Here is a 13,718-nt window from a genome sequence, read left to right as displayed (position 1 = left end):
TGGTGTATATGTGTGTGTGGATGCTGATTCAGTTTGTCTTCTGGAATTTTTCTCTCAGGAGCCGTTCACAACCTTTTTCCTGAATTTCCAAGGAGGAAAGTTTGACCACGCTGACCGAACATTCTCCTCCATCTCCAGAGCCTGGAGGAACTGCCAGAGGGACACATCCGATGTTAAGGTATACATGCGTGCGCACACACACTTGCACACTTCTTAAGCTTTTTATGTAGATAAAATTGAGTTATCTGTGCCCACACAATCTAAATGGTTGAAAAGTGTTATTTTATCATACTTTTGTCACTGTACTCACCACCAGTTGCTAACAAAGGTGTAGTGGAGGGTAAAACTGATATTTTTGCACTTTATTAAACTTTCTTTTTTTTGCTAAGAAAAAAGTATGCTAATGTATAAACCAAAACTTCAGTAAAATAATATGTGCCAGATTTACTGGCTCATATCTTAACATTAAATATAACATTAAGTACACAAATAGACAAATGGATATATTATTTAGCCATAAACTACGCACTGGTTCTGTAGAATAAGTATTGAAGATATTGCATGGTTTCTATTTTATAATAATAATAATAATTATTATTATTATTATTATTGCTTTACTGCACAATTTTGCGAAAGTAAAGAAAATAAGCCACAACAAATGTTAGCTTAAGCATTTAAATATATTAGCCTGTAATATTTTGTTGACACATACACAAATACAGGCCTTTTATACTTTTACTGTAAGTAAACTTCATGTCTCATAGCATGTAAGTGTCTAAATACAGCGGCATCCGCAGCTCCATAAGCAGTAATAGGGCTGTGTTCACGCACTGAGCCACACACTCTCGTATTTCCAGTCAATCAGGCATCAGTCAGGTTTTGGTTTTCATCGTTTCTGTTTCTCCAATGTGGAGACCATTACGTGATTAGAAGTTCCTGCGGCAAGCACACTTCCTCCCGGTAACCGGAGCCCGCTGGGGCTGGAGCTGGGGCAGTTACCACGGCAACACAGCAGCTTTCTGCCCCCTGTTGCCCCCGTCACCCCTTCCATAAACACACACCCCAGCACATGTACGGTCACAAGCAATCCTTGTCATGCTACCATGAAAGCGTCAAGCCTTTCTGATCAAAGCTTTTGGCTAATCTCGATTTTGAACCCCCTCTTAAAAAAAAAAAAAAGACCCTTCATAGCAGGTAACCCCAGCGTGAACCTCGGACCACTTCACCCTTCTGTCCGAAAGCAAAGCAAGAGCACTGTGGCCCTCAGAAACCCTCGCCGTTCGACTTTAACAAGTGTCCAGACCTTTTAAAATATTCATTACGAATGCGCAGTTGGACTGTGCCGGTCCAGACCTGCCGGTCCTCAGCGGTTCCTCTGCGGTTCCTCCAGCCTGATTACTCTCCTTTTGATAATAAAACATGTGGATCGCATTACTGCCTAACACTTGATTACAAAAGAAGCCGGTTCGAGGTTGTCACTGCAGATCAACATAACAGGATTTCTCAACCTGAATGGAGTGTGCACAAAAGCTTAGGCTGTGTTTGGATCACTTTTCTGACCATTTAGCCATGCAGAATTATGAAATTGCATCTATAGACGATTATTAGCGTTATTGTTCGGTTTGATGTGTTAATCAGCTTTCAAAGTTGCTGAAAATGCTTCTACCCCATTACCCACCCCCTGTTTCCTACAAAAGGGTGAAAAAAGCCTTTGGCAGTTTTTTGTAACCAGGGCTGAAGCGGACAATAATGGTCCCTGATCCTGTCCACTTCTAGCCAGGCCAGTATCCAGTCTGACCTTTCACCCAAGCCCTCACCCCCCCACCCACGAAAAAGCATGCTAGAAAAGGCTGCTGGACGTTTCCCCTTAGGGGAATTAGAGGGGCCCTAAGCTGGGGCCGAGGGGCACTACTCTCCGCTGACCCGCAGCAGGACAGGATTTTGGATCACAGGTTTTGCCCTTTGACCAGACCTGCTTATGGGGCCACTGCACATAATAGCCCTATCCGCCAGCCCCCGGTACTCACCCCTCCACCGCTTAAGGGGTCCCGGGTCTGCGCGTCGCCAGCCGAGGAGGTAAATTTACGCGGGTGAGGCGCGGGGCGCCTGGTGCCATCGTAAAGCACCGACCTTTTTGTTTTAAAGACTTGCCGTTTTAAAGAGAGGCAGAGTGCAAGAGGGGGTGGAGGGGGGAGGGTGGGGAGCACAGGCCGTGTTTGTTTGCTCACCTAATTGGCCACTCTCACTCCTGTGAAGCTGTGAGCAGGGGTCGTTCAAACAAATACACCTAATCAGACAGATTTGCTGGTGGCATAATGCTCCTGATTGTGAGCTGTGCCAGTGGGCATTGATTTTATTTGTGTTTTTAAATTAATACAAAAAAATCCATACAGTTTGGATAACTTACGTACGCATATATTGTTGTACGCACCCTTCACGTATTCATGTGTTCCTATATGACTGACGTTCTGAGTGTACATCCTCTAGAAAAAACACATCCTAATGCACAACTTCTGTTTATTTGCTCAATTTAATACCATGGGGAAAAAAATAAAACCTCAAACATGGCACATTTATATGATGTTTTTTTTTCAGGATGTTAAATTTAGCAAATAAAAATAAATATTGATATGACAAATGAACAAAAATAACTAAGTTAAAAGTTTCTTTTTTAGGTGCTACATGTTTCAAAAGTGGTCTATCAAATAAGTTTATTATTATTATTGTTTTCTTTTCAAAAATCAAAAGAATTATTTTGAAAATTTTAATTATTTAAAACAGAAAAGTTATAAAGCAAAAATATTTTAAAGAAACATAATTCTCTGCTCAATTTCATGGTAAATATTCAGATCTAGTCAAAAGCTTGTTATTGACAATATAAGGCCTGTTTAAAGAAATTGAGCAAGAACATGTACAGCATTTCACTCTACATCAGTTAGAATAAACTTTGATGTAGCTGTTAGACATGAATGAGTTCGGGTGTAAATTCAGCACTCAGTGTGGATATAATCTAATGCTTTAGATGATAAGCTTGAAGCCTCCAAGCCTTCAGTAGAAACTCTCTCAACAATTCCAATCTGTAAGAAAAACAAACCATTCACCAATCAGTAATTGTCATCTTTTAATCAGCTTTTACTAGAAAATACTGTCTTAGTTCAGTTAATATGAAGTTAGTCAGTATATTCATGTAGAGTGGGATATTTTATGTGGAGAAACTAATAGAATACAGCTGGAGGTCCTAATACATGGCTTTAACATTGCAGTCTTAAATCGTCACCTGTATAACCACAGCTCTGTGTGGAGTCTTAATGAACTCTGAGCTACTAAACAAACTAAACAGTCACTTTATAACCAATTAGTTGTATTTATATATGGGTGTGTGTAAGGTGTGAGGGGTTGTAGCATCCTCTGTTTGGAGAGAAGGTAAACAGGGCAGTAATGTAACACCTGCTTTGGTTAAAACTCTGCATAAACCGTGCAGACAGTGCGTGAGAGTGTGTGAGTGTAAATAGGGTTTACTCAGCAGTGTATTCTGCTTCAGTCCTCAACCTCTTCGCCCTTAATCACAGTCAGATTACAGTCATTACAGCACTGCAGGGGAGCTCAATGACTGCAAACTGTCACACTTATTAACAGAACAATCAGTACTTACACATCCATTCATATGTCTATCCTGTCATCCCTTCACCTGTCCCTATTATTTTCCATCCGTTTATCCATCCAGTCATCATCCATTCATTTGTCATAATCCATGCATCCATCTGATCATCCATCTGATCATGTATCTGTCTGTCCATCTGATCATCCATCTGATCATGTATCTGTCCATCTGATCATCCATCTGATCATCCATCTGATCATCTGTCCATACATACATTCTTCTGATTTCCCATCGGTCTGTCCCTCTGATGATACCTCTCTCCGTCCATCTGTCTGTCCATGCAGTCATTCACCTCTTCATCTATCCATCCATTTCATCTGTACATCCACCCAATCACCCATTTCTCCATCCATCTACTCATCCTTTCCATCATCTATCCATTCATTCAAACATTTTTCCATCCATACATCCTATCATCCATCTGTGCAATGATTCGTATGCCCATTCATGTCCATCCATCAGATCATTCATTTGTCCATCAGTCATTTATCCAATCGGTTCATCTGAACATCCATCTGAACATTCATCCTTTTCATTTACATGCATTAATCTGTTACTCGTCCTTTTTTTTTTTCCTTACAGTCTCTGTACCCCCCCCCCTTTTTTTTTTTACTCAGTCAGTGTTATTGCTGTGTCTCTGTGTTTGAAGTGTTTTATCAGTCTGACATGCGGTGGCTCTAATTTCTGAAGTCTAATTTTTATGAGTAATGTTTCCCATCACTGTGGCTGCATCTCAAACACACACACACACACACACACAAACACACAAGTCTAATTTGTAGGAGTAATGTTTCCCATCACTGCAGCTGCAATACACACACACACACACGTATATAGTGTCTAAAAAAAAGTATGAGTCCTGTATTCTCACTACTGGTTTGTCACACACACACACACACACACACACACACACACACACACACACACACACACACACACTCAAACATGCACATGTTTTTTTATTGCCTGTCTTTTTTATCTAGGTGGCTGGAGAGCATGCCTGCTATCTATCTAGCTAACATGCTGTACATCGGTCTGTCTTTCTAGCTTTTTGCTATCTAACTGTAACTATCCAAGTATCAGTGTTGTTAGTCAGATATGTCTGGCAGTTTGTCTGTCTCTGTCTGTCTGCCTATCTAGATAGCTAGCTGTATTGCTATTGCTAGAGAAAGGAGTGAATTAAATAAACTCTCTCTCTCTTTCTCTCTCTCTCTCTCTCTCTCTCTCTCTCTCTCTCTCTCTCTCTCTCATTGTGTAGGAGTTGATTCCTGAGTTTTTCTACCTGCCGGAGATGTTTGTTAACTCTAATAATTATAACCTGGGAGTGATGGATGATGGGACAGTGGTGTCGGATGTGGAGCTGCCACCCTGGGCCAAGAGTCCAGAGGAGTTTGTCCGCATCAACAGACTGGTATGGCTCTTTTTTCTTTTTTTCAAATTTATTTTATTCATATTTTTAATCATTTTAAAAGAATAACAAAATAGAGTTAACAATTAATTAATAATAAAAATGTACAGGAAAAAAAGACCACAGGTGCAAAGCATGAAATAACATACTAAAAAACACAACATTAAAAAAGTATAAATATAAATGTATCTCCAAGCAGAAAGTTTGATTATAGTTCTAAAATCATACTTAAACAAAAAAAGAACTAACAAAAAAATGAATAAACTATAATTTTAAATTAAGCTTAAAATCCCCAAGCTTCAGTCGGGCAAGTTGGGACAGCAGTGGTGAAAATTGTTCTCTGTTCACTGTAGTTTGTGGGATCGTGTTGAAATGTGTTTTGTTATTAAATCTAGCCAAAAGTTGTGGCGTGATTAAAAAAAATACACTGTAGAATACTATACTGCTAGATTACTCTGAGCTGTACTATGCAGCATTGTGCTATACTACATTTTAATACGGTATTACACTATACTGAACTATGCTTATACTAATCTCTAGACTACTACTCTGTGTTCCTTTATACTACACTACACTGTGCTCTACTATACCACACTGTACTACACTCATATTAGGCTAATCTGGACTGTGCGTGTCTGTATCTTCTCCACTACTTCATACTGTTCTACACTATCGTCCTATACTGTACTATACTACAGTATGAATGTATTGCATCAGTAAACAGACACCTGCACGGACCAGCATCGTTCTGAGTGATGAGGGGAAAGAGAGAGACATCCTGCCCACCCAGTAAGAGCAGGGCCAATTGTGGGGTCAATAACAGGGCCAAAACTGCCTGTGCCGCTATTTACATACATATTACATGTATTACATTATGCTATTTTATGATCTAGCATAGTGTATATTCTGTACTCTTATTCTATATAACGTGGTGTATATATACTGATGTGCAGTGTATTATGTGATGTACTCATCCTTCTACACTTTGTTCGGTATATAATGCCCTCTGTGTGTTGTACTCTTGGACTACATAGTACACTACCATACATAACATGTTATTTTAGCTCAGATCAGATTAACAGCCTTCCTTTGCAATGCACAGAATGTGTGTGTGTGTCCATCAGAGAGAGAGAGAGAGATGACTGATAGGTAGCATTAGCTCTAGTCAGCTGTGCTGCTCTGCTACAGATTTGTACACACACACACACATGCGCGCACTTCTAATGGAGCAATCCACTCTGCAGCTCATCTACTGCTAATGACCACAAGCAGCAGGATGCGCACACACACACACACACACGTTTATGTCCTATAGATGATTAACAGCTAATTAAACTGCAATCTGGACAGGCACGCTAAGTGGCTGCTTGTAAAATTTACTGCCCTCTCCAAAAACACCACAGGAGTGCTCTGTCTGCTGGAGGAGCATGTGTGCATGTGTGTGTTTCTCTTTTCTTACTCTCTCTCTCTCTCTCTCTCTCTCTCTCTCTCTCTCTCTCTCACTTTACCTCTACCCATCTCTCTATCTCTCTTTCATTTTCCAATCTTCTGCGCTCTCTCTATCTCTCTACCTATCTCTCGTCTATCTCTCTATCTGTCCCTCTCTTTCTCTATTTCCCAATATCTATAACATCCCCAAGTCTCTCTCTTTCTCTCTCTCTCTCTTTCTCTCTCTCTCTCTCTCTCTCTCTCTTTCTCTCTCTCTCTCTCTCTCTCTCTCTCTCTCTGTGTCTCTCTCTCTCTGTCTCTCCCTCTCTCTCTCACTCTGACAGTAAGAGCAGCAGTGGTGGTGATTGTTGTTTTTAGCTTCGGGTCGAGCGAGAGGTTAAGAACATGATCTCTCTCGCTCTCCAGATAACGAGTGTCTCTGGCCACCGTCACGCTGAACAGAGCATTCCTCTATATATGACTAATTCTCTGATCTGGATATGATTACAGTAACAACAGGGGACTGACTTCAGATCAGCTTACCCCAACCTCAGCCCTGTCCTCCTGCATTATGGGAAAACAGTCCAGACTGATCTCAGTGCAGCCCAAAAGTGAGGGAAGAATTGTCACATCAGAACCTCACAGCTTCATCTTCATCAGTTTTTACTTTCTTCCTCTGTCAGAAATCTCTAGCTGGCCTTTTACACTGTGTGAACGTGTTTTTGTGAATGGACCAACAGAAATGTTCCAGCATTAGTCCCAATAGAGTCTTGTTTCTAGAACGTTCAGGCACTCATTAAAATGAGTAAGACTGGAAAATAAAATTTAAAACCATCTAAAAAAAAAATAAAAAGGTGCAACATTCAGACTGTTCATAGGGAGTCGATGACATTTTCAGGGATAGTTTTATTGGTTTGGTCTACCAGAGCAGAGGATGCAGAGATTCATGTTTACCATTTCATGAAACAAGATTCATAAGAGCAACTTTGGCCTCTGTATCTCCACACTGAGGTACCTGTCAGATTTCAGGCTTGCATGCAGCTGCTTGGCAATGGGAACTCATGAGCTTCTAGCTCTCAGCGAACCCGCTCTTTAACTTTAGGTGGTCTGCCACTTTGTGGCCGGTTCCTAAACCCTTGCACTTTTTTAGTAAAACCACTCACCGTAGATCGAGGAATGTCTTAGAGGTGGAACAACCCTTAAGAAAAGTGTCACAGAGTAAATAAAATAAAATGTAATTAGCACTGTTATTATGATAATACCTTACTGTATTGATAGTAGTATTGTATATAGATCATAGCCTTTAAAGGGTAATATGTAAATTGAACAATATGAACATGCATTGCCCCTCGAAAGTGATGTAAACAACATTTGAGCTCAGTAATGAACTATTTAAACACATTTACCCTCACTTACCCTCGCTGTCAATACAGTCTATTAAAGGTAAAAGGTAAAGGTGCATGTATTTGTCACTGTACTCTGTACACACACACACACTAGTGAACTAGGGGCAGTGAGTACACACACACCCAGAGCGGTGGGCAGCCAACTCCAGCACCCGGGGAGCAGAGAAGGTAAAGGGCCTTGCTCAAGAGCCCAACAGTGGCAGCTTTCCGAGCCCGGGTATCAAACCCACAACCCTGTTATCAATAGCCCGGCACTCCGGGCTGAGCCATTTAGCCTCTGGCTGCTCTTTAACTACACAGTTTCTTTAACATGTTGTTAAAGCCAAGCCAAAGATAAGCCACCAAACATGAGCGCTACTGGAAATGATCTTTACCTGACCTGAGGAGCAGCATTGACCCGCTGGCCCTACACTCATAGACGAGAGAGGAGAGGAGGGTCTCTGTGGAAAAGTCTTGTAGTCACTTTTAAAGCTTTTTAATATGGCAGTATAGTTCTTCTGTAAAGTTGCTATTTTGGAGATTTCTTTGGTACAAGAGAGGTTGGCAAACGGTTGGCAAACTGCTCCTTCTCTAATAAAGGCATGTGCGGCACTTGCTCCATTGCTCAGGCACCCATGATACAGAATATAGAGTATACGATTTGTACTATTAATTCTCTATTGAGAAGAGTATAGTACATGGCTGCAGTGTGTAACGTGTACTATTAAGAGTAAGCACACGACATACTACTTGATACAGTACACTATATAAAGTGCAGTGTAGTTGTGTGATCCTCAGATATGTCTAAATATGGTCCAAACTGTCCTCTGATCATATAGTACACAAATATGTGGGCTATGATTTGAACTCTGAGGCCTTCTGGTAGTGTGATTGCTTACTTACTGATTGTGCAGCTGCTGCAGGTCCGCGTTGTGACGGCGTGATCGCTCAGACGCCCTCTCTCTCTTTCTCTGTGCTGACAGACGAGTGTCACTTTATTCTGACTGAAGGCGCGTTCTTTTCCAGCCCTTACACTCCTCAGCTCAAAGCGCTGACAGCTGCCTGCCCTCAATGCGGCCGCTGCTGACCCTGGGTCAGTCCCTCACACTTTGCCCGGCTGTGTGGGAACTGATGTCACGTTCTGAGTGTGTGAGCTGAGAGGGGTGAAGAAGAAGTGGGGTGTATTCAGACTAAATGGGGCAGAAAGGTCATGACCTATCACTTATACTGAAAGACACTGTACAAGGAGCATGTTGCTGACATGTACAAGTCAAGTGAAGAATTTAGGTGCAAATTCTTCATGTTCTTAAACTCTAATTTGTTACTACTGTTTTAAAAAAATACTTCAGTAACGTTTTTTAAAAACTCTACTTTTTACTAACACTTTATTTGTTTAAAAAAAAAAAAAAATGAATGTAAATGTAAGAAACCCAAACTCATCTTCAGAAATCAGTGTTTTAATTCTAAGGGAAAAGACGTGTGCAAATTAATCAACATTTGTTTTTGTTTTAAAAAGGAACATTGAGCTCATGGGAGGAAAAAATACAAAGTAAAATACAAGAAAGATGAAAGATATGGACCTTTACAAACATTTGCTTTTGGAAATAAGTTCATACAAAGACATCAACTTTACTATTTTGTTTGTCATAGAAACAAATTTCAAGCATTTACTAATCAGCTGAATTTTTATCTACAATCGAGACGTTTTTGGCTCGTTGTTGAGCGGCTGGCGTTTCTGAAAATGAACAATGTTGGCTTTGAGATTCAGGTCAGAGGTTCCATACGGGGTTTGTTTCTAGCCTGCTCATTATATTAGACATTTTTCGACTCATACTGGAGAGCCTGAAATGGAGTTTGACCAGTCAGTTTCTGGTTCTGCCTGTGTTTTGATTTGGCTAAGCCTGTGGGAGTGCCGGAATCACTGCTGTTTGGTCTGAGAGCAGCCTGCTCTCACTGCTCTGAGTGTTTCCCACCCGCTGTCCTGTCTGTGGTCTGTGTTTAGGAACGCACTCAAGGGTTAAATTGGAATTTGGAAAGTGCTGGAACTCTTTACGGTGGGTGAGGAAGGAGCCTGTGAATGAACAAGCATTGAGTTAGCTAGATTTAGTTAGTAGGTAGCTAATTACAGAGAACTAGATTATCCTGCACCATGCACATACTGAACCAGCTAACGTTAACATCTAATCTGTTACATGATCAAATACATAATCATGAATCAGTAAAAATTCAGTTTGTATAAACTCCACACTGTCAGTAAACACTACAGCCAACCAACGGGGCATCCTCTGACAAGACTAGACAAATGTTGTTATTTGCCCTTAATGTTTCCTGTGAAAACGAATTGGATCTTCCGACTTTTTCCCCATATTTTTTCATCTAAATTATGATGTAGCCCTCATTTTCTTCTGCTAAAACATGATTGGTACTTTCCTTCCTTTGATAATATATGATTGACTTTTCATTTTTTCTGTGAAACTGGACTAACCTTTAATTTTCCCCATATATTTTCTAAAAATAGAAAATCCCTTTTAAATGTTTTTTTCTTCTAAAATGATTAGACTTTGAATCTCACGTAAACAGTGAATACGGTTAATAGCTCAGTTCAGTCTTACTTAATTTTGTTTCTCTCCATCCAAAGACATTCCAGGTTGTTCCAGCCATCAGTTTTCCACAGCCAAACCCCACCGACCTCACAGAAGTTCAAGTCCATCAGAGTTTACATTCTGCTCTGATGTCGTTCTGCCTGCATTTTTATGGAGTTCGATACAACTCGGGTTTCTCCATTTTCTCACATATGCCAGCATCACCGCTCCACTGGGACATACTAATGCACTGCTGTCATCGCTGCGGCTAATGTCCCTAACGCTTAGTAGCCTGCATACTAGCCTTCGTTTCACGCAGTGGTGTTGTTTAGAGAAACAGAACCACAGTTTTGGAAGAATCTGTCCCGTTTGGGGAGGCAGAGCGTGTTGTGGACACAAGGCAGCCTCTGGAGTAAAGCAGGAAGAAAATCATTCAGTAGCAGCAGAAGTGGTGGATATCGTAAAGCCTCAGTGTCCGTACTTTAGTGCACGCTTATAGATAACGGTGTGTCATACAGTCTGGAAGACAGTCTGAACTACTCCACAGTTTAAAGCTAAAGGTGGCTTCAGGTTCAGTAGTTTCTCATTTGAATTTTCCCAGCTGCCAGAATTGAACTGTTACACTATTTAAGGTGGATTAGCAAATTCAAATAAGGTGCAGGTACATTTTAAAATAAAAGTTTTTTTTTGGAATACAGGAATTACCACACTAATGCTAATTGTTGAGGTAAAAGTTGCCATTTTTGGCATGTCAGCTACATTAGCCTTGTAGATCAGCAAAAACAAAAACAAACAAACAAAACATGTCTTGGCTAATCGACTATATTTGGAGGAAGAGGGGAAACTGGGGGGAATTTATTTTGCTCAAAACTAAACGCTTTAAGATATGCTATAGCATGACCAAGGACCCAAGCTGAGCTGCGATGATGTTGTAACTACTGCTGCTGCTGCTGCTGCTTTGAGCTCTTTAGCTCTACAGAGATCCTCCCTGTTTGTGTGTGTGTGTATGTGTGTGTGTGTGTGTGTGTGTCTGTCTGTTCAGTGTCATCTTGCGCTCAGTGTGAGAGCTGTTCTTTCTTGAGTGTGGGTGGATGTACATACTATGTGTGTATATGTGTGTGTCTTTCTCTTATGGGTGCTGGTGAGGTAATGGGAAAGTAAGGACAGTACTGAGGTTAGTTCAGTTTACTTTAGTTATATTGAATATAGTTCAGGTAAGTTTATGTTTGATCAGTTTAATTCTGTTTACTTTAGTTACGTTTATTTCAGTTCAGTTAAATTGACGGTTGTTCAGTTTAATTCAGTTTAGTTTCATTGAATTCAGTTCAGGTAAGTTTGAGCTTGTTCAGTTTACTTTAGTTATGTTGAATTCAGTTCAGGTAAGTTCAAGTTTGTTTAGTTAAATTCAGTTTATTTTAGTCACGTTTATTTCAGTTCAGTTAAATTGACGTTTGTTCAGTTTAATTCAGTTTAGTTTCGTTACATTGAATTCAGTTCAGGTTAGTTCACGTTTGTTCAGTTTAATTCAGTTTAGTTTTGTTTAATTCAGTTCAGGTAAGTTTGAGTTTGTTCAGTTTACTTTAGTTTTGTTGAATTCAGTTCAGGTAAGTTAAAGTTTGTTCAGTTTAATTCAGTTTACTTTAGTGACGTTGAATTCAGTTCAGTTAAAATGACGTTTGTTCAGTTAAATTCAGTTTACTTTAGTTACATTGAATTCAGTTCAATTAAATTGACGTTTGTTCAGTTTAATTCAGTTTACTTTAGTCATGTTTATTTCAGTTCAGGTAAGTTAAGGTTGGTCTTGAACTAAACTGAATTTTATTGAAACGAAAAGACTTGAACTTAGCTGGACTGAACAGAATTGTTCTGGGGAAGACTGTTCTGGACACAGTTTTACAAAAGCATCTTCTAGCACTTTTCCACTAGGCGGTGTGGTACAGCCACAAAATGCCTGCTGAGTGCCTTAAATGTAAATGTTAATGTAAGTATTAATGCTAATCTTTTTTAATACCCTTGATTATGGAAGAACCAATGATTGAGCAGGTGTCCCAATACTTTTGTCTGAACACTTGGTACCCCAGCATTAGGGGTACCAAGTGTTCAGACAAAAGTATTGGGACACCTGCTCAATCATTGGTTCTTCCATAATCAAGGGTATTAAAAAAGACTCTATCCTGCTTTTGGTGGAGTAACTGTCTCTACTATCCAGGAAAGGCTTTCTACTGGATTTTCGAACATTACTGTGAGTATTTGATTGTATTAAGCAACAAGAGCATTAGTGAGGTCAGGATGTTGGATGTTCCTCACCCCACCTCATCCTCAACTTTATTCCAAAGAACACAGTTCCACTGCTCCACAGCTCAGTACTCAGGGCTTTATACCTCCCTATTTTAGGCCTGGCATTAGGCATGTTGTCAATAAGTATGTTTTTCTGCTTTAGGGAGTCCCATTCTGTTGGCAGTACTTCTCTGGGACTAGACAAGCTGTGTGTGTGTGTACATTTGCACATCTGTGTCAGAAATGAGTTCATTTAATACAAGAGATGTCCACAGACATGTGGACATATAGTGTATATGTGGAGCTAGAAAACAGTGCAGTGCTGATTGGTTAAACACAGTGATCACAATCAGTAGTCTGCAGTCGCAGTTTTACTGTCAGTAGTCTCATCCAGTTTAACTGAATATCTTATCCACCGAATCCTTTCAACATCCCCGTAAAGAACTCCAATGGAGAAAGAGGAATTCTGATATAGGGGATCTGATGAATGTTTTGCAGAATCTTTTTTTCTGTCCCTGCCCCAGCATTCTACGCCACTTTCTTTAGTTAATCTGATTCAAATCAGTTAGAATTAAAGAAATTAAAGCCTTGTAGCTAAGTCTGGAGACCAGTTCAGTTCACTTTAGTTGAGTTTTGTTTGCTACAATTAATTTAAGGTAATTTTAACTCAATTTTAATTCAAATACTGAGCTGGCAAATGAGAAGCCAATTTAACCTCTGTTGATGCAGGTGTTTGAGGATTAAAATGCACTGAATGATATTAAATAATTATGAGGAAATTTAGGTTTAGGAAAGGAGTGCATTTTTATGTGTGTGTATGTGTGTAAGCGGTTGTGTGGTATGTGTGTGTGAGGTGCATAGTGTGTCTTAGCCTTGAGTTTCCCCTTCACACTCACTCACTCACTCAAGCATGCCTTGTGAATAAAGAGAGAAATTAATTTTCAGCATGGGTGCAAACACCCCCACCTTTATCTCTC

At 40.1% G+C, this 13,718-nt stretch overlaps 1 protein-coding gene across 2 annotated transcripts in view; it reads left to right on the top strand.

Annotated features, from left to right (window-relative positions):
• Positions 1–13,718, top strand: part of lrba (LPS-responsive vesicle trafficking, beach and anchor containing) — a 295,746-nt gene that overhangs the window by 242,232 nt on the left and 39,796 nt on the right. For both annotated transcript variants that reach the window (XM_072669753.1, XM_072669751.1), the window contains 2 exons: positions 59–178; positions 4,920–5,072. In XM_072669753.1, coding sequence (XP_072525854.1) covers positions 59–178; positions 4,920–5,072 — 273 coding nt within the window. The remainder of the gene's footprint in view (positions 1–58; positions 179–4,919; positions 5,073–13,718) is intronic.

This window comes from Salminus brasiliensis, chromosome 24, assembly GCF_030463535.1.
Source record: "Salminus brasiliensis chromosome 24, fSalBra1.hap2, whole genome shotgun sequence".
NCBI lineage: Eukaryota > Metazoa > Chordata > Actinopteri > Characiformes > Bryconidae > Salminus > Salminus brasiliensis.
Note: the sequence above shows the minus strand (reverse complement) of the source record. Positions and strands in the feature narration are given on the sequence as shown.